We start from the raw sequence: 27,837 nt of genomic DNA, 5'->3' as shown, positions 1-27,837 counted from the left end.
CTAGCATGATTTTTCAGGATGCTTGTAATATAAGTTTTACCCACAAAATAAGCCTGTTAAAATTGTCAGCCAGATGAATACATCTAGTATCACATTTCCCCCAAAATAAGACTTAACTGAAAAATAAGCCCTAATAGGTCTTTTGGAGCAAAAATTAATATAGGACCCGTCTTATTTTTGGGAAAACACAGGCAGCTATATTGCTCATGAGTGTTGTAATTCCCTTCTGGGTTTATTTAATTTTAATTATTTTACTTTTTTACTAATTTACGTTACTTTTTATTTTAATTACTAACTTCTGCATTTTCTCTGGAGAAAACTTAAGAACAACCTATTATACACAACTTAATATGCTATTTATAATCATCACCAATACCTTTATCACTTGAAAAGCTAGTAAGCAAGCAAACTATAATCTTAAAGCATAAGAAAGTAAGATTTTTTTCTTGCATGGCAGTGGAGAAATCGGAACCTGCCCAAGTCCTGAGGGAAGAGCATATTTACACATTGCAAATTTGTATCCAAAGCATATCTATGCTAACATCTTGTTGTCATGCAACAAATTGAAAGAGAGAACAGAATGTTAATATTGGAACAGTTCTTCAGGTCTAGTGAACTTGTTCTATAAGTGGCATGAGTTTAAATGGAGACTATACCTGTAAAGTGTACGTTAAGAAACAGGAACATTAGACTTCTCCAGGACCTAGCTATTAGTAATTTAAGATTCATCAAATCTATGCTAAAATCTTTTTAATACTTGTTTTCTATTGTTGCCTGATAATGCATGCTAGTGAAGATACAAACTGAACTGAAAATGTGGATGACCCCAGCTAAGGGAATCAAAATGGAAGTTGTGATCTAGATGTCTACAGGGTACATGGTTAAAATTGGAAAGAAAGTAATGCACATTCAAGCTATCCCTGGCTTCAGATTCCAGGAACCTTAGCTTTCTTTTTTAAAAGTGCAAAACAAAGCTAGGAGCCAGGAATCTTTACCATGTGTGGGCTACATTTACAATAAATTTTATTTTGAACAAATTCTGAAAATGGCTTGTTCTAATTATATCAAGAACATTTTGTGATTATTCTTTTCATTTAAACAATCCAAGACAGGACATCCTCTTACAGTTCTTGGCTAGCTCAGATTTTGTTCAAGAGTACCAAATTATATTCCATTAATTTTTGCAAACAATTCATATGATAGTAAATTCACTAGACTAGTGGTTCTCAACCTATGGTCCACAGATCCCTGGGGGACCCGCAATGTCATCACCAGAGTTTGTGAAGCCTTGAAGAAATGTTATTTAAATCTTGAATTAAGTCTGGAGGTCCATGGCTGTGGTCTGGCCACAAAAAGTATATAAAGGAGATCGATGGTAAAGAAAAGATTCAGAACTATTGCGCTAGATGAGACATTCTAAAAGAAGAGGTTTGAATATCTTGCAGAAAAATCCCTTTCCCCCAATACATACTGCTGTAGCCCATAAGCATTATGGTACAGAATTTGTTAAAAGAAAATATCTCAAATCAATTTGTAAGGAGATCTTACTATATATACAAAAAACTAAACATCAGATTCTTCATGATCTTGAAAATATACATTAGTTTCACAAGGAAAGTTTTAATAACTACACTGGTGCACTACTATTATCACAGCTAAGAACTCTGTGCATTCACTGTGACAATATAATTTAATGCAGCAGTTTCATCAGCCCACAGAATAATCAGAGTATTGCTATAAATATATACATTAGGTTTAATCCTAGGTAAAGAAGACACACAAATCAAGGTTCAAATAGTGAATAAGCCATTTTATTTTGTCCTGTGCTCACACTCTCTTCACTTTCCCAATAGCTCATAGTAGAAACCATTCTGAATGAAACCTCAGAAATAAATTAACACATGCACACAACAGGGCTCCATCCTACCCATCCAACAAGTCACAGTTCCAACACATTTTGTGCTTCAAATTTCATGCTGTTAATTTCAAAGCATGAGAAATGGAGAAGGCTTCATACATATACTTCTTATCCACTTTTTTTTTAAGATCTTGGCCTTCAAAAAAAACCTAGTATGTTTGCAAACATTGCTTTATACCATTTAAACAATGCACTCTATCTCTACAATTCTCAGGAGGATGCCCATTTCAGTGTTATGCCCTCACATATCATCACATACACAGGACTGAGTGGCTGGAAAAAAACCAAAGCCATTTAGCTCTACAGTTGCTGGTCAAGTCAGTAATACTTCCAGCTGTGCTATACTGCAAGTTAACAGCTTCGGGGATGGCCTCAGAGTTTGAGGCTAGCTGTGTTCAAGGCACTACCCTCACCCTTCGCCTTATTTTATTTTTTTTCAATGGAGGAAAGGGGAAGTTGGAATGACATCCAAGGACAGAAGGGAAGCCAGCTGTGGAATCACCGTTAACACATTTTGAGTCTTTATGGCAGAAAAAACTTTCAGTAGCTTTGATCTTCAGGGGAAGTCCCACCCTTCTATCCTACATGCATACTATTAAGTTCATTCTATAGCCCTACAGGGGAGAGGAAACAATATAGGAACCTAGAGTTCTAAACCATAATAAATTAGAATCAAAGTGCCCATTCAAAAAGAGGCTTGCTGTAGATGGCTTTTAACACAGCATGCCCACCTAATAGAAGCAAAACCTGCTGTGATGTAGACCAAGTGGTGATGGTCACACACCTTGCAGACTCTAGTCAAATGAAGATCTATATCTTTGGCCCTACACTTCCCTTCACCCAAAGCAGTCTCTCTAAACCAATCAATGGGAAAAGACAGCTTTATAGCATGCAATTTTACCATGCACCATCATATTGTAATGCATCTTGATATTGGCCCAGATTTAATGCTGGCTCCTCACTGGGGGCAAGTAACATCTTTAACAAAGTATTCAATTGATGAGGAATGATAAAGATGCATTTCTATAGTAATCCTATTAACACTTTCCGCTCCTACCCTGCCAAATAGTTGTGGTAATTGTTGAAGTACAAAATGGTACTACATATAAACCTGAATGGGAAATTCTTAAGTTTCAGCTTGAGGGAAATGTTTCTCTTCTCTAGTACAATTTTCTGTGCTCTCTCTGTAGTTAAGTACATAAAGATTTACGAAGAAATCATGGCTAAGTATTCAGATTTAGGCATGGTTTTGAACTGCATGTAATTGATGTTAAATTAGTATTAAAAAATCCAACCAGCTACCTGAAATATTCAAGACTTGGGAATTCAAAGGAAAAAAATACTCTTAGGTCTTCTCAAGCTATCCATTTAACATTTCTTCCTTTACAAAAAGCCAGTCTTAACAATTCAATTTTTTTTATCCTCTGCTGATATTTCCCCCCTCCCCCCTGCAAACACACATTATGCCAGCTAATTCACACTCTCATAATGTCCAATTGGTTTGAGGTTTTTGGAAGCACAGGTCTTTCCCAACATGCTTTACCATTCCGCCTCACAAGACTTGTAGGCCCCCTGCCCAGCAGTCTGCTCCTATACACTGGCTGGCAGCTATCATGGTTTGAGAAGATATATTGGATAAGAAGGCATGAAAGTTCCTCCAAATTCTTCTGGGCTCAGCCCTTCTCGAAGTTGCAGATTCAGCAAGTTTTATGCTTTCCAAATGATATTCATCATCTTTCACTTCCTCCTGTCTTTCTGTTTCCTCTCTTGACGCCGTCCCTGCTGGTCAGCCAAGGAACGTGGTATTAGAATAACACTGCCATTACTGGCATGCTGTAGAGCATATTGATTTGGGGAATAGGGTTGGCCATTCTCATCACGCAGGCGGCCAAATACCTCCTGGTAGAGGGTCTGCATCTTTTGCTTCATTTGGCGGATGGACCTGAGGAATTCCACCTTCTCCCTGAGGAGTTTTGATTTGTCTCTCTGCAAATCATCTACATCCCGCTCCAGATTGAGAATAGTGTCCAGTTTTCTTTTACGACAATTCTGGGCTGCCATCTTATTCTTACCTCTTCTGCGAATGTCACGGATTAGACTCAGCTGTGCTTCACTCAATTGATACTTGGACAGGAGTTCATTGAATTCCTCTACTGGCAAATTGATGATCTTTTCATTGGGAAAAGGAATCTTCATGGCTCTGGCTCTATGTTCATCTCTACTCATCTGCTTATCTAGAAAATCAGCTTGCTTTTCTTTGGAACTCTTCTTTCCTACACTAGCTGGCTGGGACTCATCAGTGTCTAAGGTCCTGGGGGCCATGTTATATGTGTGATTGTGACCCACATGCTCAAGATAAGGCAGGTATTGCAACTGAGGAGGATTCTGGTAGCTCATACGACAGAACTTGCTGTATTCTGGCTGATACCCAACAGCTCCTTCCGCATCTTCAAAATCCACATTTTCATTATCAGAATTATAGCCCACAGCTCCCTCCTCAGAAAAGGAGGAAGAGGCGGAAGAGGAGGAGGATGCTTCTGAGCTGCTGAGGGAAGCAGGGCTATGACTTGAGTCCAGAGACAGCCCTGAGTCTGAATCAAATTCCTCTTCCAAGCGGGATGCCTGCACTGGGTTGAAACCTTCTTCAATAGCCAAATCCATTAAACTAATCTCATCCAACATGGCTTCATCCAAAAGCCCTCCAAGAGGGTCTGGGAGTTCAGACCCAGATGTTTCATTTGCAGTGCAGTTTAGCTGGGGCGGAAAAAAAATTCCGCTTAGGTTGGTAGAGCCAAATGTGGTACTGAAGCCAGTGGAGTTGTCAGGAACCAGCTGCAGCAAAGCTGAGCTGCCAGCCACTGAGGGACTTTCAATTTCAGAGCTGAACAGGGAAGGAAAATCTTGTGTGCAGCCAGCTAGCGATGCCTGATGCAGGCTGACATTCTGGTTAATAGGGGTAGATGGAGCAAGGCTGTAGTTGGCTGTCAAAAGATTTCCATTTGGGTTGTTATATAGAGTTTCTACAGCTGTAGTGCTATTTACCTCCATGCTCTGCAAAGGAAAAAGAGGCTGTTTAGATTCTGCAGGTCTCAATATTGTCCAATTCAATCAACATCATAACATATAAAGAGTCCAAGAAAAAAGTAACAATGGATTATGTTTCCAAAAGCAGAATTACTGATCAAATTTACCTCACTGCTTACAACACTTAACACAAAGATAAAATCTGATCCAACAGACCTCCTGTCTCCCAGAAAAGTGGGCAGAGAAGATAGCAGAGGCAGTATGCTGGATTTAATTCCAAACCTAGTATCTTATATTCTTGGCACATTGGCCTGGAATCATGTACAGGTAGCCCTTGAGTTACGAATGGAATGGAGCCTTCTCATTCCACTTGTAACCCAAGGATTCCTGGGAGTGGATCTCGTACCTTGAATGGAATCCCTCCCATCCTTTTGTTCACACATTCGCTAATCAAATGTGCAGTTCCTTAAGTGCACATGAGGTACTTCAGGGTAGGAAAGGCCATGGGAGCCTAGTGATGGAACAGGCCACCTGCTTAAGACCACCCAAGGTCTCCCCAACCTACTGAAATACCTCATATTCCGCACAATTTCTTCCTCCCTCCAACCTGCTGCACCGGATCACTTACCTTATTAAGATCTAGCAAGCTATCTGCTCTCCGGCCACCCAGCTACGCATGCCCCTCCGACACTCCGTTTAGGCCTATGCAGGCCTTGTCTGTCACTTCTTTGAGCCAAAACGGAGCTTCAGAGGGGCTGGCCCACCCCTTGGAAATTCTGTTTTAGCCTGCACAGGCCTCGCCCAGCACTTTGCAGGCCAAAATAGTGGTTCAGGCAGGCAGGCTGCCGCTAAAAAACTCTATTTTGGCCTGCAAAGTGCCAGGTGAGGCCTGCGCAAGCCAAAATGGAGCATTGGAGGGTGGTCCAGCCCCTCTGAAACTCTGTTTTGGTCAAAAAAGTGCAGGATGAATGTTGCAGAGCCTCTGCATTTGTTCGTAAGGGCAAACAACTGCCGTAATGCTGCAAGATTCATAGTTTTGGGACTTGTTTGTAAACACTAGGGAGCGCTTATTGTGTAACTTCGAACGTTCGCTAAGGGAACGCTCATAACCTTGGGATTACCTGTACATATCAACGTTTATGGTAGTCTTCTCATCCATTTAAATGAACAAAAAACTCAGATATGGAGTTTACTGTAAACAAATCAGAAATTAAATAGCATATTCTTTAAAAACAATCTTATTAGTTACTGCCCTCTAATCATCAAGAAAGCATCAAGGAAGACCTAGCTATTGTTTCCCCTCAAGATACTTTCTACATACAAATGCGTATCCTACCCAATTCTGCCCTCTAGCCACCAGGTTTTGGGCAAAATAAAAAAGTGGAAGGAGGGAAGATAATTACCTGTTATATAAATGAACAGAAGGGGATTCCTGAACAAAAGCTAAACATTTAACACAATGTTATAGATCATCCTGCTGCCAGACCAGTAGCTATTTGATCTAAACACATCAGCATGTTCTAGAAATAAAAGAGATTTTTCAAAAAAATTCCAGGGAGAGAGCATCCATTACTGGCAGAATTAAAAAAAAAATCCTGGCAAGAACAAACGCTTTGTGATATAATTCAAGTACAGACATGCTGCATGGTTGTGCATATGAAGGTTTGTTCCTAGGTTGCATTGAATGATTAGAATCCTGAAAATTGTTTGGATTTCCCACCTAAGAAATGGTTTGGAAGTGTCTCTGTTTCATTCTCTCGTTGGCAACCATTTAGTGCCACTCACTTTTCTGATTTTGATGAATACATTCAATAAGATGATGGTTTTAAGAAAGTTACAACTCTACAGAATTTTGCTTTCATCCTTTTTGTGATGAGTGTTCCATTCTATTATCTTACCAAATGCTACAGGAAAAAAAGTCCTAGCAGGACTTAAAAAAATAAAAGTGCTTACACTACAGATATTACAAAGAAAATAAAATGTTTTACTTTTGACTAAAGCCTTGTAAAACAATAGCAGTTCAATAGCAATGTTGTTAAGTAAATTCTCGGATCCAAACTGAAGCCGGGAACTATGTGTATATGGGGAAATCCAACTTTCTTCCACTTCCAGGACTGCACCTATAGATTGTGGGAAACTGATGCAAGCAGGACAAAGAGCAATGCTAAATCCACCAAGCGTAGGAGATTACTCTGCATATGTTGTCCTGGAAAAACTAACAGATGAAGAAACTGCCTTCCTCACCTGTGTTTCCATAATAGACATGAGGTCCTGCCACTGCTGCTCCAGATCAAAGGGCAAGTCTGACTCTGTCAGAAGGGGAGACAGAAGCCCGTCTGACACGACAGAAGGCCCACTCTCGTTAGACAGAGAGTCAGTTAAGCTGGGAACATCTGTAGCTGGAAACTAAAACAAAACAGCAGAGTGAATGAATAAAGTTTTAGGTGGTTTTAAAACAGTAATAAATCATTTTTCTTTCCTTTCAGTATATGAAATTTAGAGGTTCTTTTGCCACATGCTAGAGCAAGCCATTCTCTTTCCCAAGATTTATTATTTACTTAAATATACTTGATACTTCTATAAAGGCATGAATAAATAATAGTAGCTCAAGATATTATACATTATATTCCTTCATAAAAATCATGTGAAGAGGTTTGAATAAAGGATAAAGTTTGGCAAAGAATTTCATGAAACGGTGAAAATAAGTGAGATTCAGTCTGTATTCTACTAACCTCCCTAAAACTACATAGAATAAAACCAAAGGAAGATGGGGGGAGGGAAAGGGGGTTCAATTTGCAAGACATGAAATACTGTCATTTTAAAACAGACAAGGCATTTAGGTTAATGGGTGAGCAAATTCCTGGATTATTCAGAACATTCTATTCTTCTCAAAGCATAGCACACTTGCCTATTTCACAAGGTTATTGCAAGGACATGAGATGGAAAGTCAAACTATTGCTAAATTGGAATGATCCACTGGAAGTGACAAATAGAGTGAACACTAAGCTAACTTTCTCCAACTGATGCCCTCCAGATGTGTTGGGCCCCAGCTACCACAATTCCACTTACCATTGCTGTCGAATGAAAATTAATGGAGTTGAAATCTGCTATATCTAGAAGGCTCAGCATTGTAGTAGGCAAACAAACTGATCAGCTCTACTTCCAAAGTGAAAATATGTACCTCTGAATTTTCTCCAAAAGGAAATGTGGCCTCCAGCAATCTAAGACACTCCTCCAAAGACAAGGTTGTCTGATCCTCCACCCCAGGCGCCTAGAAAAAAAAACAATATAACGGCCGTTTTACTGACACAAGGCCAGACTATGAAGATAATCTATTCCTGTGGTTTTCTAGCCTTTAATATTTATGTTCTTTCTCCTTTACTTCTTTTTACTCCTGACCTCTAGAATGTGATATATAAACTAAACCAGGGACATAGTGGTCAATGTTTGGGTACACAGAATCTGCTTTTTAATTTTTGTTATCAGGGGCCTCAATGGGTAGAGTGACGATTTCAAGTGAATAGAAAAAGAATTTTTTGCTTTCAAGAAATTGCGAGGGTGATGGCAAATATGGTTTAACCGTCATTATGTCTCTTTTACAGTTTTTAGGTCTTCTCCCTTAAAATGTCAGTTAATTACACCATCATTTTTAATCCTATTTATATATCAAATTTGGAGACCACCCATATCACACACAAAGTGGCTCTGTGCAGTTTTAGTCAGAAAGTACTCTGGAGGACAGGGAGGAAAAGATCCATGTGTGACTATGTGCAAAGCTATGACTTAAGGTGTTCCACCCGAGTCCAAAATAGCATCATCTGCTCAAAATCTGATATATTTTATCCAAAGCAATTTTTAAAAATTAATTATTTTCAACAAACAGTAAATATATAGTTAATCCAAAGGGCAGAATTTCAAGTGGCCTGTCTAGTTTGTACAGGTATTTCTCAACAACTGAGCCCCAAATTATTGTTAAGTTAGAAATTTGTTAAGTGAGCTTGCCCCATTTTACGATTTTTCTCACCAAGTTTGTTTAGTGAATCACTGCAGTTCTTAAATAGACAAATGGTTGTTAAGTGAATCAGGTTTCCTCACTGACTTTACTTGTCAGAAGATCGCAAAAGGGGTCACGTGACCTGGGAACTGTCATAAATGTGAGTCAGTTGTCAAGCATTCAAATGTAAATCACATGACCATACAGAATGCTGCAACAGTCATAAGTATGAAAAATGGTGATAAAATCACTTTCTTTAGTGCCATTGTAACTTCAAACAGTCACTAAATGAACGGTTGTAAGTTGAGGACTACCTGTACTTCATGCTCATCTCAAGTACATGTATCTGATAACTGATCCCAATTAAAAAAACCAGATGCAGCAAACAAATTGTAGAAAAAAACCCTAAGTGCCACAATTAAGATATAACTTTCATTTACAGGCAATCCTCCACTCACGGCCACAATTGAGCCCAAAATATATGTTGCTAAGTGAAACATTTGTTAAGTGAGTTTTGCCCCATTTTATGACTTTTCTTCCCACAATTGTCAAGTGAATCATTGCAGTCGTTAAATTAGTAACACTGTTGTTAAGTGAATCTGGCTTGACTTTGATTTGTCAGAAGGTCGCAAAATGTGATCACATGACCCCAGGGTACTGCAACGGTCATAAATATGAATTAGTTGTTAAGCATCTGAGTGTAAATCACATGGCCATGAGGGGATGCTGCTATGGTCATAAGCATGGAAAATGGTCATAAAAATCACTTTTTTCAGTGCTGTTGTAACTTCAAACGGTCACTACATGAACTGTTGTAAATCGAGGACTACCTGTACTTCTTGTTAGACGAAACCTACAGAAAGTGCAGCAGAAAATTATTCTGAATGCCTGCTCCCCAAAGAACAGTTGCAGCTGAGCCCTTAAGTATCAATGAACAGAGCCTATTCTGCCCTCTTGAGGATTATTCTCTCCCCTGCATATGAATCCCAAGCAGAAGAAGATATTGGAAAGACCAAACTTGACAGTCAGCGGACTGGATATACAGACCACAAGAATTTGGGCAAGAAACTCCATGTAGTCTCTATTCACTGAGATCCAATTAATATGATTCCAAGTTTATTTGTTTATTTATATATGTATAATTTATTTATTTAAAAATAAAAAGCTCAGTTTAGTTTAGTATGTAAGCACATAAAAATAAACAATTAATTGGAGGAGATATAAAAACAGTACCCAAAAGAAAAATATGGGAGATAGTCTACTTCTTGGGAAATGAATTGAACTACAGGTAGCAATCTTTTTTACTGGACAGGTATGGAGCAAATATCAGAATGGTAGGAAAGAAATCTGTGCTTCTCCATCAGGGTGTTTTTACCTGCGCAGGGAAGCTCTCCCCTGTCTCGCCATCCACTACCTCAGTTCTGTCAGCGTTGCTGCTGTCCCCTCTGCTCCTCCAGCCATCCCCACATTCTTCACCGTTACTTGTTTCTTTATCCACGTCGTTTTCTTTCTGGCGGTGGCTGTAGTCAAAAATCTCACGCCCAGCACCAAGGTCAATATCCTGTCTCCACAGGATATCAATTAAATCTATATCCTAAAAGAAAAAAACAGAAGAAAGAAACATGACTGTCTCTCTTCATCAAAAAGACTTGAGAGGAAGACTTCCCCCTCAAAACTTCCAGCACAAATGCCTCCAGCTTCTATACCCAAAACACCACCATAACTTCATCCATTCTGTGACATAGGCCCCACACCATCATTTGACCCCACTCACCTCTAAGTGCCGCCCTTCATTCTGATTGGGGTGTGGTCCCTCCTCCCCTGATCCTTCCCTCGACCATCTCTGCTGCCGTGATGCTCCAGACATCTTCCCCCCCCCTACAGCCATCCTGCACAGGGAGCTTGCCAAGAGTGGCTCTGCAAAGGGGCTGCTCCGGGGCCCAAACAAGGGACTCCATGGACAGCAACTGAGCTGTCTCCTCCTCCCTGCCCATGCTACGCAGCAATGTTCTCTCTGTCCAGGCAGGAGTCTGCAGCTTTAACTGCTCAGACGGCTGGCTGGGTGAGAGAGGGAGGGCCAATTGTCATTCCGGATTGCTGCTCCATAGCGGGCTTGCATCAGCCTGTGGTGCCATTCTGTCTATTTGCATAAAGGGGTGGAGATTCTCTGCATTTTCAGCCACCTGATGCAACTTGAGAACCCAGCTCGCCATGCGTCCTATGCCTTGCCAGCTCCCTCAGCTCCACACAGCTGAGCTGCCTACCTTAACCAGTCCTTCAAACTGAAAACAATCACTCTGCTGGATGCACTCTAAAAAAAATCTGCCTGCTTCTAACCATAAAGCAGTGAACAGGCCTTCTCGACAACAGTCTTTAAAAAGGTTTTATCATATTTTAAAAATTTCTTTTTTATCCCATGCCCTACAATACCCTACAAATTCTTCCACTACAAAACAAAGTTCAGCCAAAGCTATATTCATTCACATACTGCAGCAGGGTGTTCCTTTCATTCAGGCCCAGAAATGCCTTCCCATTCTTTGGGATATTTTTTAATATTTATTGCAAACAAACCTGGCTGAATGAGGCTGATGGGTCAGCACTTGGGGTTCCACCCTTCTACATTTCCATTTCCAATTTCCACATCAAATTATCATTATCCCTATATAATACATAAGTAGCAAAGAAGTCTTGAATTAGTATTCATTTTAAGTTATTTCTCCTTGCTCCAGACAGGAACATAACAAACCAAATCACCCTTTATTTCAGAATACCAGGGAATATAAAATACAGCAATATTGCAATCTTTCTGATTTGTCAACCCAATTTCAAAGCACTGATAGTTCCAACAATAATTCAGAATAAGTTTATTTCTAATATTTCTATCTTAATTTAATCATTCTAGTATTCACTCAAAAACATTGGTCTAGTATTTCAGAATTTACAGACTATTCTGCAACTGCTAGCTCCTCTTTCCAACCTCAGACTGACTGCCCTAGACCTCCCTAGACTTTCAGCATCTTCAGCTTCAAAAGACCCAATTGCTTTTTTCATGGCCTAGCTGATCACAAACATGCATTTGGATCATATCTTTTTCCTCATCTCCCTATATGGCATTCATTCAAATTAATTTAAATCATCCCCTCTCTAGCTTTCTTCCATGGAACATTCAGTGCAAATAGATTTTTTTAGACAAAACAATCGTTCCCTCTCCTTTAACCCCTTCACCAACTATTTCTTCAAATTGAAGATTCTAATCCAAATGTATGCCTTTTCTAGTTATTTCCAGATTATGAATGTTTGGAAGTGTTTGGGCAGTATGGCTGGAGAGACCTGATAATGATTTATAAAGTACACCCTTTGCTCACCCCAACTTCCATTGTAAAGCAGGCCAAAACACCCACATGGATCAAATACATTCTTAATTTCAAACACTGCTATCTATTTTTCCTCAATTGCTTGCCTCTTCGTACAAGTATTCTTATTTTAGAATTCTGAACATCTCCCTCCACTTTCTATGAAAACCACTGGCACAAAATACATAATCAACATAATTTTCTTTCTATAACCAAAGCATCACTGAAAGATCCACATAAATTAAAGATTCAAGCCATGATTATACCTCTTTCTCCAATTTGTATGATATTTTCCAATCTACCCTTCAGCCAATGATTCCTACTGCACATCTTTCCAGTACATTGTACCTGAGCTTTATCTGGCCTGAATCTATCATAAAAGCAAGCGGCAGACAGGCGTGAGGGATGAGAAAAGAGTTAAAAAGAAAGGATACCTTTCTCATGTCCCCAGCTGCCGCTCCCAGAGCTGTCCACCCAGATCATGGTCTATGTAGAACGTAGATTCCGGGCAGGCAGAGCTGGGTGACCCAAGCTGAGTGCCGGACAGACATCTCCAGTTTCAGTTAGCAGTTGCTCTTTTTTTTTTTTTTTTGGCAAGCTTGCTAGCTGCCCCCAAATTGTTTGAAAGCCCCCCCTCCTTCCAGCATGTGACCCACAGGTGCTGTGCTATAGCTAGTCCTCCTCCCTCCCCTCACTCCAGCATGAGATCCAATCCTCAGCTCTCTTCTGCTTGTCGTTTAAAGAGAGGAGTTCCGTCAAATCCCCACCCCCTGCTCAATGCCCAAGCTGCAGAGATGGAATCCCCACCCCATGTGTTGTGCTGTGGCTGCAGTGAGACTGAGACAACACCCCCACACACACCCGTTACCTAGGCTGCAGCCGGAGGCAGTTCCCTCCCCCAGGTCACCGCGGAGGATGCAGAGGGAGCCAGGCTCCGCCCTGTGCTGGTTACCTAGGTTGCAGAAAGAACCAATCCCTTGCCTCTGGTCCCTGCTGAGGATGCAGGAGAAAGTGCTCCTCCTTGCATTCGTCACCTAGGATGCAAAGCACACAGCCAATTGCTTTTTAAGCTTCCACCCCACCCAGGCTGCCCTGGGAGCTGCAGCAGCATTCAGGTCTCTGTCTCCTTGAAAAGCTCCCATGCCTGGATGCCCCACCCAAACCAGGCAATGTTGGTTGCAATGGTGCAGGGGGAACAACATTAAAGAAGCCTTTCCAGATAGCCCTGAATATTTTCTCTTCCTTCTCTCTTTCTCATCAACTGATATTTCATTCACTCTCCAAAAGAAGCAGAAAAGTGGCAGTCAACAAAGTAGAGGGTTTTATACAGGTAAGAGATAAAAATCAACTTAGAAGGAACTTTTTGACCCTATAAATCAGGATTAGAATCTCCTTCTATCCAAGTCCCCCCAATCAATAATTACCCTGGAATTTTAGTTTCTGATTTAGAAGCTTTCAGAAAACAAAAATAAAATAATCGAATATGAAATGCAATCTCTCTTTTTACTCAAGTAATTTTCTTCCAATTCCACTAACAATGAATGAGACATCACTGGAATACAGGTGGAGAAGTCACCAGATACAAGAAATGAAAACTAGAACAAACAACATACATTAAATGAGATTCTGCATCAAAATTAAATGTAATTATATATAAACTTGCTTACAGTTGTGTTTTTTGGTCCATTTTATTTTCTTATTTTTAAGAAAGGAAAGAAAATGTCGAACAAAAGCTTTCCGCCACTGAAGATTCAGTTTAAAAATTCCATTTGTTCACAAGTTTTTATTATGATTACATCAAATTTACAACATTAGCTTTGCAGACATGAAGGAGAGGCTTTGTTTGTTCAGTATAGGAATCTTAGAGCAGAAATTAATGCTATACTTTGCTAGATGTTATACTTCAAGAATGCATTTTTTCCCACCCATAAGGTGTTGTTGCACAATAAATAGATTTCTAAGTATGAGCAGTATCCAATATGGCTGAATATCTATAAATCCTATAGTGCAGCATTGCGTTTTTGTGTTGGCCCAGGTTAGGCCACTAGATTAGGGCAACTAGATAATTAGGACATCTTCTACCTTTTAAAAAATGAAACAAAAACAAGAATTATGTTATCGGGCTGAGAATAAGAAAGCCTCTTCTTTGACAAAAAGAGCTTTTGAAAGCCATAATCATATCAGCTATTGATGCTATGACCTCTGCTTTCAAAGAAGTCTTAGTAAAGAAGAAGATGCTGACACAGTATATATTCAACCTATTTAATTTCATAATTGATTATTTTCATTTATATCCCTTTTCATAGTTACTTATCCGAATATCAATTCGGAGTTTCCTCCCTTTATACTTTAGCAACACGTAAACCATAGGCTACATTAGTAAATACAGAATAATTAGTCTTTAAGAAGTATTTTCTTCGGTATGTAAAAACATTCTTTTCAATTTAAGTTTTATCCTGGGCATTATTTTTAAAAATATTGTTTCAAGAAACCTTCCAGAATTCTTAGACCGATATTCAACATAGCCTGTCTGCATCCAGGACAAGCCATATACTTTCCAACAGTACAGGAATATTATTTAAATAATCAGAGAAAGATTAATCTGTTTTCATAGGAAAAAGTACATTTAACAGTAGTAAAAATAAAAACAAAAAACCAAACTCTCCCAAACCAAAACTAAGTTTTTTTAGAATTAGTTCAACATTTTAACCAGTATCTCACATTATATTCTGACAGCTTGTCAAAAGCTTACATCAGGATTTGTCTCCTTCAGAGTTCAAACTTACAACCCCCTTTTCAAGCAGTTTTAACAGATGGTAATAATAAAATATTTTCACAATTTAGCCTCAAGTTATTGTACAACCCATGACTTTCCAGTGTAGAAACAGTAGTAACATTTTAATAAAACGTGTGTCATAGGATCATACTCCTGGAGATATGGCACTATTTTTCTAAAAACTATGTCCTTGGTTAACAATTCTAATTAGGAGTGAACTTTCATCACTAAGCAAATCAGTCGTTTGGTGAAACGTCATATATCACACTGCTTAGCAACAACAGTTCCAATAGTCCTGGTTACAGTTGTTAAGTCCGGACCATGCTGTTATTAGGCAAGGACATCAAATTTCTGATCTACTTGCCATATTCGCCTTTGCTTCAAATTCTCAACCTGCTTATTTCCCACCCATCTCTGCCCTTTCAGTTACCCTGCACTCTTCTGCCTAGTCCTGCCATCCTATTGTCTATCACTGTCTTTTTTCCTCCCATTTATACCATCTTCTTCCTCCCACATGCAAAGCAACTGCTGGCCCTTTACAAGGCTTTTAAGTGTGCACTGCCCTGGGTAGGCTGCCGAACATCTGAATTTTGAACATGTGATCCTTTGGCTACAAGAGCTGTAACTTGGAAGACCAGTTATTCATTCATTCAGCACCTGCATAACGTTGATCAGTCACTGAATGAATGGTTATTAAGCAAGGACTAGCTGTATAGGCCATTTAGAACAAGGATCCTCAACTCTGCCATGCAAGTGAGCAAAACCCCATCAGCACATACACTCGATCCAGACAGCATAGGAAACAAATGTTCCCCTGGTCCATGGAAAAAATGAAACTGGTCCCTGGGTGCCCGAAAGGTTGGGACCCGCTGTTCTAGAGTTGTTGAGACATACATCAAATGGAAATATTGTATTAAAAGAAAACTTGAGTTTAAAAATTGAAGTCTCAGGCAAAAGCAGAGGGGTGCAGTTCAATCAAAGTTGTACAGCAAGATCAGCAAAAACTACCATTGTGCACAGAAAGGAGGCAGAATTGATTCTCGGTTTTGGAGAATGCAAAATAGCAAGACACCTAGAGGACCTACATGACTTGTTGATGTAGACAGAGTTTCTTCTATTTCTTCCTAACTTTGGTGGCAACAGTTTTTGTCATTCTTGTCATTTAAAAAAAAGCAAGAAAGTATCATGAGAATAAGCAAATAATAACAAATAATCATCAATAAGAAAATGGTATGACATATGCTGTTATATGGCAGTGAAGGATGGATAGACAGCAGGCTGGCTTGCTAGCTGACTGGTAAAGTCTAATCTAAGGGTCTTCAAACTTGACAACTATAAGACTTATGGACTTCAACTCCCAGAATCCCTGAGCTATCATGACTGGAGGAGGAATTCTGGGAGTTGAAGTCCACAAGTCTTCAAGCTGTCAAGTTTGAAGACCCCTGGTCTAATCCCACAGAAAATTTACAGCTGCTCAACAACGTCAAACCATGACAGTCCCTAAAAACCGCTAAAATAAGGCTAATAGCAAAAGCATCACTGTAGTATAGAACTGAAACATTAAAAGATGCTAAACTGAATTCTTGCTCAAAGATATATGCTTTATCATTGAAAATGTAATGTTTTAAAGATTTGTGCTTTCCTTTACTAAATGTATTTTAATATATTTGTCTCAATTTTTGCATCCTATTTTATCATCCTAATTCTATGCTAAACAGCTTGACCTTGTTCAAAGTCCTACTAGACATCACCAGAGGATCATGAAGAAGTTCAACTGTGGTCTCAAAAAAATTCTGATCATATATTAGGATATGTTAGCTAAGCTTCATTAACTTGTACATGTTGGAAAGAGCAGGGGTCACTTGAAACAAGAAAAAAATCAAGATGTTTAGCAATTGCTGATGTTTACAATCTATGTTGTCCAAATAGAGACAAGCTTGAAATTAAAAATGCTACTGTAAGACAACACAAACTCTAGCAATTCTTATCACATGTTGCCTGAGCTAGACATTTATTTTTATCCCTTGTTGTGGAAATATTACAGTATAATTAAAATAAGCTTTCTGGTAGAAAAAGCCACGTGTAGTATTTACTCTACAAAAGTATAAAAGGCATAAGATGAAAAATATATATTTAAAATCCAAAAGACAAAGCCAGAGAAATATTGCAATGGTATCTTAGAGGTACTAGCATTATCAAATCTTTAAACTCATACACATAAATGTGTGTGTGTGTGTGTGTGTGTTCCAACGTAACTCTGGAATGCCTTGAGCAATTTCAACCAAACTTGGTACACAGATGATTTACACTATGGAAACAAATACTGTGGGGGGTAAGACACCCCTAACACCCCTCAGGGTGTGTGTGTGTGCCTTAAAATGGCTTCTACTGTATAGCACAGTGGACTTGCCATGGTAATGGCTTCACAATATTCCACAAGGGGGCTCCCTCTGAGCCGTCCAAGGAAACGTCAGGTGATTGGCCAAGTGCAATAAAAAAATGAAACACAGCGTAAACAAGAAACTCCCCAGGAGAGGAATAGAAAACTTGCGACACTGCACGAGAGACAGTACAACGATGTGAGTCACAACTACAGGATTTTCCTGTCTAATACAGGATTGATATAAATAAATACCTGGGCAACTCCTGATTACCAGCTAATAAATAAATTAAAAACCCACTTAGTGGGCAGCTGTAACTTCCTAGTTTATTAATCACTCAATCCCAGGACACACAGAAACAACCACAATATAAGACGCATATGAAAACTGAAACAGGATTGAAAAAGGGAATGACTCAAGCATCTGAAGACAAGTAGGAACACAGAATCTCACAAAGGTTATGTTCCAGAGAACCATTGAAAGGAAATGCAGAATGTAACCTTGGAACATGAATTAATTTCTTTACTTAAAATCAAGGCTGATAGGAAAAACAGAGTTAATAATAACTGGAAATTCATAGGTTCATAAACCTTTCCTTAGTTTTAAGAATATCTAAATAATATATAGAAAGCAGTTGCACACATTTTCTGCATTTGCAAAACTGCATATCATAGCCCACTTATAGAATTTTCTAGAAATAGCCAATCATTGTTGTGCTGATATAATAGTAATAACAGTAGTCTTTGTTACACCTGAATAACTCTAGAATAGTGCTTTTAAAACTATATGTTGTGAAGGACCAGGTTTTTTTAAAAAAATTTCAATCCATTATGAACATAAAGACTTTGTATTTATATACAATAACAATGAATTAGAAAAATAAAATTTAAAAAGGCACACAAAATACAATTGTTGTTAAATCTAACAGACATAACACTGTTAAATTTCAATAAAACCAAGCAGAACAAACATCATAGGGGAAAAAAGAATTACAAAAACTATACCTGTTGTTCATTAAAATTGTGTGTATGGGCAATATAGAGACTCGCTATTACACTAACTTTTCCTCATTCTGCAATTATAACTAAACCAAAAGATATGAGTAAAATAGTAACGTCCTGTATTAAATAACTATGATACACTTTGAACAAACCTTACATCAATATTTAAAGTTGTTAATATGATAAATGGAGCTTGATTCTTACTTATTAAGATTCTACACACTCTTGAATTCTGTACTTATCTCATTGTGAACTAGTTATCAAACAGTAGTCTCAACAATAGAACTATTCTAGACATTACTAAACATCTGGTTTTTGGTTTTGCTACCACAGACTGTTCTCTAGAAAGGTTTTCTGTGATTTAAAATCCTTAAAAGGAATTATACTTTTTTTCAATTTATACACTAAAAATTACCAGAACTAAAGTGATATAACAATGCATAAATTTTCAACTTTCAACAGGAAATTAATTTTCTCTATTTTAATAGCAATCAGAAATGAAACAATTAAACATGACATAAATTTATGGATTTAATAAACCATCCCATCTAGCAATGTCTTCAGGAATATTACATGGCTATTGTAGGAGAGAAACTTTTCCTTGGAAATTATAAGGAAAACAATGTTGTGAAGCCAGAATAATGCTTACTTGTCATATTTGGATTAGAATGAATTACTTCCTATCCAGCCTAAGCATTTAAAACCCTCAACTTACTACATCCAATAGTAAAGAAAATATACTAAAAATGAGATTTTAAAATATTTAGAATTAGAATGCATTTGGAGGCTGTATGAATTTGAGGGGAGAAAAAGGAAAACAACACCTAAGACCAAGGGTCTTCAAACTTGATAGCTTTAAGACTTGTGGACTTCGATTCCCAGAGTTCCTCCTCCAGTTATGTTAGCTCAGCAATTTCTGAGTAACATGGCTGGAGGAGGAATTCTGGGAGTCGAAGTCCACTAGTCTTAAAGCTGTCAAGTTTGAAGACCCCTCCCTTAGACTCACCCCAAAATAATCCCAGCATTCATTCCTAGTATTTTGTAACAATACAACAGTTATCAAGGTCCTAAAGCTCAGATCTATATTGAGGTGGGTTCTTTTATTCAGTAGCCCTTTCCACTGCAATCTAAACATTTTTATAATAAGAATGTTCTATATAGAGATTCAGTAATACCCTGTGAGGTGGGTAACTCTTCCCATTACAGAAACTGACATTTTAAGAGGAAGCAAGATAAAGTCTAAAGCCACATAGTATATTAATACCCTTCGAAGGAACAGCATAGCACTATTTCATTGTTCTTATAACAATAATCTATTAAATATCTTGCATTTCCCATCACAACTATCAATTAAGTTGAGAGTTAGGTTTAGCCAATATGTTGCATTATGGTTTATTGAGTAAGTCATAAATGGCTGAATTCACATAATACATTATTTCAGAATTAAATGAACTGTAGTAATAAAAACCTGTGAACTTAGCTAATTAAGACAAGCTACATAGTTAGTTTCAAAACTATGTTAATACTTGAACTTGTTTATCTAAAGCAGTACCCAACTCCTTTAAAAACTTCCAAAAATTGTGAGATTGCAGTGGAATACGAATTGAATAAATAAAACAAATTCAAATACATCTAATTCCTATAACAGTAATTTCATGATAGAGCTTATTAAAAAACTTTAATGCACTTCTGATAACTGAGGCCCACATTTCACATTTAGGCCATGAGACCAAGGACATAAATTACCCTAAAGAATAGAGGATATATATGTTCATCTCTAGTTTTTGCAGGGAATTCAAGAGGGTCAGAATTTTGTGGGGTGTGGGGGGGAGGTAGAATTAACTATGTAAACAATTTTTGTATGTTTCAGATATCAAATATTGCAGGACAATGCAAAATTTTCAGAGGTGTTACTGAAATTCAATGATACTCCAATGGGCAGGAAAAAAGTTGGGGTTCTGGGACTATGGCCAATTATATTATAAAAATTCAAGAATTCATGCCCCACCAATAAGTTTTGTTGGATGGACAGCCCACTGCATTCATTTCACCTCTACTTTAAAAAATATATCCTGTTCACTGTACTGAAAAGAAATTGGATATATTGGCAAACTGCCAATCCATTATACAACAGTAATCATTTCAGTAATAAACATGAAAAGTGTGGAAAACATAATTGAGAAATATTGTATAAAAACTAATTAATTAGCACATTGTTTGTTTTATATACTGTACTCCCAGATTTTGTATTACAAATATTTAAATATATATTAAAAATAAAAAATGTACAAATCTTTACCGTTTTACACCCTACCCTTGAAATATCAGTCCAAGAACCATCAGAAAAATGTCCACTTGGAGTCATACATATTTTAGAGAGCTTTTCTGAGTATTTTATTTCCTCCACAGAATTTCTGTTCATTTATATGTAGTCTATATAACGGTACACAAAACAACCAGAGCTCAAGAATAAATGTATTGTCATCTATCGTGAATTCCACATTATATTTTTATGGAATTTCTGATTAAGATTGAACTAAATCCAATCTTCCATCTCATAATTTTTTAAATTATCTATTTATATTCCAAAGTGCGTGTATTTTTAGTCTCCTGCACTTGTGAAAAAAAAGCATATACTGCCTCATTGAATCTAAATATTATGCCCATATTATTGCCCTATAGATTTGTGTTCTCTGTATCTAGATTCCAATACAGAAGCACATAAAATTAATTCCTTTGGCTGGTAAGTAACCAAAAAAAAATCTTATGGGAGCATATACTGTACATTAATTTATTATAGAAATTCTTAATAGCTATATATAGAGTTCAAGTTTGTCATAAATTTATTCTAAGGAAAACCACTTTCTAGTAAGCTACTTCATAAGCTTACAGATCAAATGCTCAAATTCTTCTATAATGTGAAAAATTACAGAGTCTATACATAACTGCCATAAAAGGATGAGCAGTCTAAGAGAATGAAAGGACCAGCAAGGATCAAAATACTTGGCTATAAAACTATAGTGTACTTTTTCCTGGTTCCATTGTAGCCATTGAACTATAATCAGTAATAACTTCAAAATAAATCATGGAAAGATATTTTATTTATGGTACCATTCCTGGGGAAGAGCTCCTAAGCAGGTTTATCACAAAAAAAATATTAGACTTGTCATATCAATCAGAGTTTGATAAAAATCTAAATCAAATGAGCTTTAATAAATTCATCTTTACCGCTTTCATATTTTGCAGGCCCCTTGAATTTAGAATGGCAAACAGTACTGATTTTTAGATCCATGGCCAAGGACTATCAAATATCTTGGTTTCAAATCTGTAAAAAACAAAACTCAATACAGATAGTTCTTGACTTACGACCACAATCAAACCCAAAATGTCTCTTTTTAAATGACATTCAATCTAGATAATTCTTCATACTAGTCAGCCTCATAACTATACTTGGGAAGAGTTATCTTGTTTTTAAATTTTTAATTTTAACTATTATGAGGGTTGAAAGATCCACAGAAGTGGTTTGATTTCTTGTTCTAAAAAAACAGTATTTATTTTTTCATAACAAAATGATTCAGCTTGCTAGTGACTTACTTTTACTTCAACTGAAAGCTTCCCATTCAAAGCAAATGTTACTTTTATATGTCATTTTTATATTCTCAAGGGCAAAACCTTTGAAATCTTTACTCTGTATTTGCCTATGAAAGAGATGAGGCAACATGACAAGAGAGGAAGATAGTCACAACAGCTGCTTCAACCCTCCCCCCACCCCCCCAAAAAAAAAAAAAGCCTGGATACCAGCTCTAGTAACACAGTCCACTTGCAACATAAGCTACCAGGGATTAAGGATGGTCTGGAAGTAGTTCTATATCACCATGTGTTTGAGAAAGACTTCAGCATCCATGTAAATAACTGAACTCATCACTAAATAAAACACAAGTAGAGTACAAACAAAGCAAACCAGAACTGACCCTTATAAAGTAAATTACATAGGATAGCAGAAAGAGAAAAAAGAAGACTGCAAATGATAGTTTTTATTGCTTAGTAAGACTATAAAGCATTTGCTTTCTTAAATACATACTAGAAAAATTCATTGGAAAGAATTTGAAATTGATTAAATCATCACCAACTTAATACCTGCAATGAAGTTATGTATTACTACAAATTAAGCCAGTGATATTAACTGAAATGCCTCCACAAGAAACAGTTTAAAAAAACCTAAAAGACACAATAAAAATTTAGCCTAAGGTAACAATATCCAAGGTGTACCAAAAATGATGTCCCATAGGCTTATTATTGCAGTATGTTTCATTATCCCTTTCCCCAAAAGAAAATGTTATGGTACTTAGGAATGTTCAAAGGTCATTTGTCAAATGAATAAGAAATGTTTAGAACATTTCTCAAATCCATGTATGTTACCAAAAATTGGATAAAAATAGTTTTTCTTTGTATTTTTCTTTTGCCTGAACGTATTTCCCATCACAAAAGATATTTATGTGTACCCAAAATAATCAAAAATCTCCCAAACTATTCCTATTAAGGTGAAAATCAATGAAATTATCTACAGCACTTTGCTGAAATAATGTAAAGATTACTGAATTATGTTTTTAATAAAGATAGTCCTTGAGTCACAACCATGCATTCAGTAACTATTGAAAGTTATGATGCTGAACAAAGGGACTTATGACCTATCCTCAAAGTTCAACTTTCTAATAAGCAGTTTTGGGTAATGAAGGAAAAAGTTTGGGAACCATTGTTTTAGAAGAAAATAGCAACATTTTAATAAATTGTTTATGAAGTCTGACTTTTGGATAGACACCATGTATCAACATAGATTACTAATACTGTTGTTTTACTCTTATCAGAGAAATGTTAAATATTGGCAATAATCAATATATTTATTAATGAAAGTTACAGAGATCAATTACTTTCTTTCTCTTAATTTATCCCATAGAATATTGCTATACATACCTCTTTAGTTAGATCACCATTCAGTGGAGGAGCCACTGCACCTAGGTCTTCCAACTCTTCACTGTATGCTTGTTCCATTGCATTTTCTCTGACTACATTGTCTGAAGCAGTTCCATTTTGTAGGCTACTGCCATTCTCAAGGGAAATGCCTGTATTGGGTTGGGCACCAGAGACAGAACCTTCAGGATCACGATGTACCAGCCAAGCACTGACTTCAGTGGTGGGCACCTGAAACCTGTCCAAGGCCCTCACTTGGTTGAGAAGCCGTCGAGCTGTAAAATAGTAGTCCAGATCTACACTTTTGGGATGTATAACATAGCCATCTAGGGTGTTCCGCAGGTTATGAAACTGTGTTTGAGTGTATGCAGAGCTCTGGCCCAGAAAGATCTCCCGCAAGGGAGGGAGATGTGAATTTAGATAAGTATCTACATCCACCCTCACTCCAATCAAGCTGAGAAGAATAGTGAATTGAATGAGTCCTTCAGTGAAATATTTCTTCAGAGAAAGCATTTCTAGAAAGAAAAAGTATATTTAGAATAACTTTATTCAAATATCTCTTGTGAGATATCTTTCTATACTATACAACAAATGATCATATTCCATTTTAAAGGAAATTTTAAATGAATTCAGATTATGAATAAATTTGTGAAATCTTCAGGAATAAAAAACTCACATTAAGTGGACTTTTATTCTGGAACAGCTTATTCAGAATACAAAATTGTTTTACAACAGAACAAAGCATATAAACTCATGTGACTTACTGTCTTAATGAATCCACCCAGCAACTTCCTTGAAGCTTCTATTTTCCCACAGCAACTACAAGATGGAACAAGTCTTCTACAACAGCTGCAAGTTTGATCTTTCCCTCTTTCCTCCTTTTTCTCTAAAAGGCTTCCTGAAGGAGCAGTTAAAGAATACAAGGTTCCAGAATAGGGAAGATTCTTCTGCTGCTTGCTGCAAGTTTCATCAGAAACTGAAACACACCCAAAATATCAAGCAGCGGCATTAACAGCCATCATATTTTAAATTAGTTCAACACTTTTTTTATATACAGGCTAGAAATATGATGTGGAATGCACATTTAACAAAAACTATGACCAAAAAAGCTAAGTAATTTAGCATTATCCTACAGTTCAAGAGGGAACCAATCTGGGGTAGTAGTTAAGGCATTAGGTTAGAAACCAGGAAACCATTAATTCTAGTCTTGCATTAGGTATAAAGGCAACTGGATGACCTTGGGATAGTCATTTTCTCTTAGCCCTACTAAAGAGGTAATGGCAAATCACTTCTGGAAAACTATGCCAAGAAAACTACAAGGACTTGTCTAGGCAGTCTCTGAGAATCAGTCACCTCTGAACATAAGTGGGGGGAAACAGTTCAAGGAAATATCAGTTTGGCTTCTAGCATCTGATTACCCATCAAGAGCCAAATATCAACACTCCAAAGAATACTGGTGTTTGTCTCCTTTTATTCTCTCACCACTGAGAGCTTACTGTGGGTGATGTTTAAACTTGCTCATTATGCCTTAATTCAGCATAAATTTCTGAGTAATTTAAAAGGACTTTAAATTCACTTTGAGCATTAGGGATTTTGCAATTTATCAGCACAAGAGCTATGTCTGCAAATATTTCTCCCAAGTCATGCCTACTAAAAAAATTACTGGATTTAATAAACAGCATAGCTCCTAATATATGTATGGAACCTTGCTTTAGCTATTCAGATTCTTTTAGCTCTTTTCCCTACTTCAGGAACCCTCAAGGGCTTGGGATTCTATACCCTTGCGTTACTAATACCTACAGGTATTTGGTAATCTCTACCCATCTTTCTCCCTGATTCCCAATTGTTGATCATTCTGATTCTCAATCAGTTTGATTGTCAGTATTTATAGAAAACATGTTGCCTTCCTTCTTGGAAGAGGAGTTATAACTGCTGGTAGGTCAGTATTTGGGAAATGAATTTGGGAAAAATAGGACTTCTTTCATTTTCCCTTCAATTACTTATCTAATTAAAATTATGGATAAGGTGACATTTATGATCAAATACTTTCCTTATACTTTCATATGTAAGTATACAGCAAGCTTCAAGCAATAAAATCTCTCTACAGTCATTAAATTGCCATTAAAGTGTATCTATCAAAATGAATTAAACATTAAAAACATATGAAACAATTTTCTGATAAAAATTAGAAACATGAGGATAAGGAAGGTCAATATCACAATAATTCTACATATATTATCAGAAAACATTTGCTAGCCCAAATTTTTAGAATTAAATATAAAGCCATGAAATGACTTTCTTGGTTTCCATGTCAAACTTTTCAACATAAATTTTCCTTCAATTAATTTGAAATGTTTTTAAAATCTACATCACAACTATTGCTTCATCTGCTCCCACTACAAATTACACAGAATATAAGAATTTCAAAAGCCTTACCTTGATTTATTAAGAACAGCAACCATATACTCAGACTAATCCAATCTATGCTTCTACTATCATATTTCAGCACCTTTTTCTATTTCCATCAGACGCATGATTTCTAAGTAGTAGTTGTTTTGAAAGACATGAGAGCCAACATTCTCCACCAGACACTTTCTTTCCTATGTTCTTTCATTAATCCTACTTTCTCGATCGCTAAGACTTTCTGGACTCTCACTACAATCTCAATTTAAAGATTTAAGCTCTACAAAATGCAAGCTAATGACATAGGAGAGAACTTAAGAGAATTCTATCACAAATCTTTTTACACAAAAGTTTGAACCTTGTCCTATTTACAGTACACAGAACCATGAGGAAGTACAACTCCAACAAAAGCAAAGCTTTTTACTTTTGCTGTCATATTTTTAATCTCTCTTTATAATGTGATATACAAATTAACATTATCTAGATTCAAAAGTATTCTTTTCCTGTGCAGTAAGGAGTGCAACCCATTTAATGAGATTCTAAACAAGAGATCAACCAGCAAGAGTTTTTCCTTAATGAATTAATCCATATGTAATTTAGTATATATATTTTTCTTGATATTTTATAATCCGACATTTCTCTTTGTCTACTTTCTTACTTTCATTTCTCTAAAAGTCTTGGGTTTCAAATATAATAATCCTGAAAATATAGGTCAGGGTTGCTCACTCCCACAAGCTAATTATTGTCACAGAAAATTACCATGCAAATGTTCTTTTAATTAAACAGAACAGCCTTGGCCTTCAACACATCCATTTGGTACGACTGGGAGAGAATAAAAATTAGGGAGAGTTAAGATATGAGGAGGTAAAAAGTTAGCCTGAGAAAGTGAGGAATGGAGAAATGCTTTTCCCTTCTTGTAAGGGAAATCCTATAAGAAAATTTAGGACAGGTAGGATTTGCTGAAAAATGAAAGGGGGTGGGGGGCCTCTGTGTGTGCGAGGCACTCCTAGAACATAAGAAGCGGAATGAGGTTAGTCCTATAATAGTAGAAATGGAGTAAAACCAGATAGTGGAGGAAATGCTAGCCTAGCAAAAGTAATGGGTGGGTGATTGTTTCTAGAATAGAAGCAGTTTGAAATTTTATTGTAGTCTCATGCCACTATCCGGTTTTACTCCATTTCTACTATTATAGGACTAACCTCATTCTGCTTCTTATGTTCTAGGAGTGCCTCGCACACACAGAAGCCCCCCACCCCATTTCATTTTTCAGCAAATCCTACCTGTCCTAAATTTTCTTATAGGATTTCCCTTACAAGAAGGGAAAAGCATTTCTCCATTCCTCACTTTCTCAGGCTAACTTTTTACCTCCTCATATCTTAACTTTCCCTATTTTTTATTCTCTCCCAGTCTACCTAGTGCCCTTTAAATTCTATATATATATTACCCCATCTATTAGTTCTTTCCATAGGCCACCCACGTCTGAACTCATTTACCTTCTTCCCTCCCGATCTTCCTTCCACTCATCTCTTTCCTTCCACAAACCTCATCTGGTTAAAACCCCACCTCGTTTCTGCCCAGTCTGCATCTGAACCCCGTCCCGTTTCCCCCGCAGTCGCCTTTCAATTCATATTATTCGTTCAGTCCTGTTCCTCCCAGCGCCCTCCTTTACCTGGCCCTCGATCTCGTATTTTTACCTCCATCTTCTCAACCATCCCCGCCAACGCCTCTCAATTCCCCCTCCTTTATATATTGCAGGCCGTCTCCTGGGTCACCCCCACCTCTTTCTCCCAGATTTTAACCCCCCACAGTATGCAATCCCTTCTTTTATTCTCTAGTACTTCTCCCCTTTATTCTGTCCCCGATTAGGCTTTCTCCACCAACTTCCCGTCGTAGAAATCCATCATTTCATCTGTATACCTTCCTGTCCTGCGATCGCCGTCCAGCACGAGCGACTACCTTCAGGAGGCCTTGCCTCAATGCCGGTCTTCAGCCCATACAGCGGCACTCGTCTGCTATCAC

General features: G+C 37.4%; 1 protein-coding gene across 2 annotated transcripts; it reads right to left on the bottom strand.

Moving 5' to 3' along the window:
- Nucleotides 1–1,789: 1,789 nt before the first annotated feature.
- On the bottom strand, nt 1,790–25,950 carry NFE2L1 (NFE2 like bZIP transcription factor 1). 2 transcript variants are annotated; one of them, XM_087915465.1, is made up of 7 exons: nt 25,852–25,950; nt 24,180–24,391; nt 23,419–23,930; nt 10,312–10,530; nt 8,124–8,213; nt 7,187–7,348; nt 1,790–4,969 (listed from the first exon to the last, which is right to left on the bottom strand). In XM_087915465.1, exons 3-7 carry the CDS (start codon nt 23,926–23,928, stop codon nt 3,656–3,658), a joined length of 2,295 nt encoding a protein of 764 aa, XP_087771591.1. In that variant the 5' UTR covers nt 23,929–23,930; nt 24,180–24,391; nt 25,852–25,950; the 3' UTR covers nt 1,790–3,655. The 2 variants fall into 2 exon arrangements, with proteins under 2 accessions (XP_087771591.1, XP_026566418.2); XM_026710633.2 differs by lacking the exons at nt 23,419–23,930; nt 24,180–24,391; nt 25,852–25,950 and adding an exon at nt 10,711–11,081.
- Between the last annotated feature and the right edge of the window lie 1,887 nt (nt 25,951–27,837).

The sequence above is a fragment of the Pseudonaja textilis genome, chromosome Z (genome assembly GCF_049901715.1).
Source record: "Pseudonaja textilis isolate UNSWEBS1 chromosome Z, rPseTex1.2, whole genome shotgun sequence".
Taxonomy (NCBI): domain Eukaryota; kingdom Metazoa; phylum Chordata; class Lepidosauria; order Squamata; family Elapidae; genus Pseudonaja; species Pseudonaja textilis.
The sequence above is the reverse complement of the archived record's forward strand: the minus strand, read 5'-3'. Positions and strand labels throughout refer to the sequence as shown.

What these genes read in the sequence shown, in the direction of transcription:
- NFE2L1 (XM_087915465.1), bottom strand. Translation starts at nt 23,928, where the DNA reads ATGCTTTCTCTGAAGAAATATTTCACTGAAGGACTCATTCAATTCACT. An exon ending in ATGGTGATCTAACTAAAGAG is followed by an intron (nt 10,531 to 23,418) that starts GTATGTATAGCA and finishes TTTTTCTTTTAG; the next exon opens with GATATAGATTTAATTGATAT. An exon ending in CTTTTGGAGAAAATTCAGAG is followed by an intron (nt 7,349 to 8,123) that starts GTACATATTTTC and finishes GTTTTGTTTTAG; the next exon opens with TTTCCAGCTACAGATGTTCC.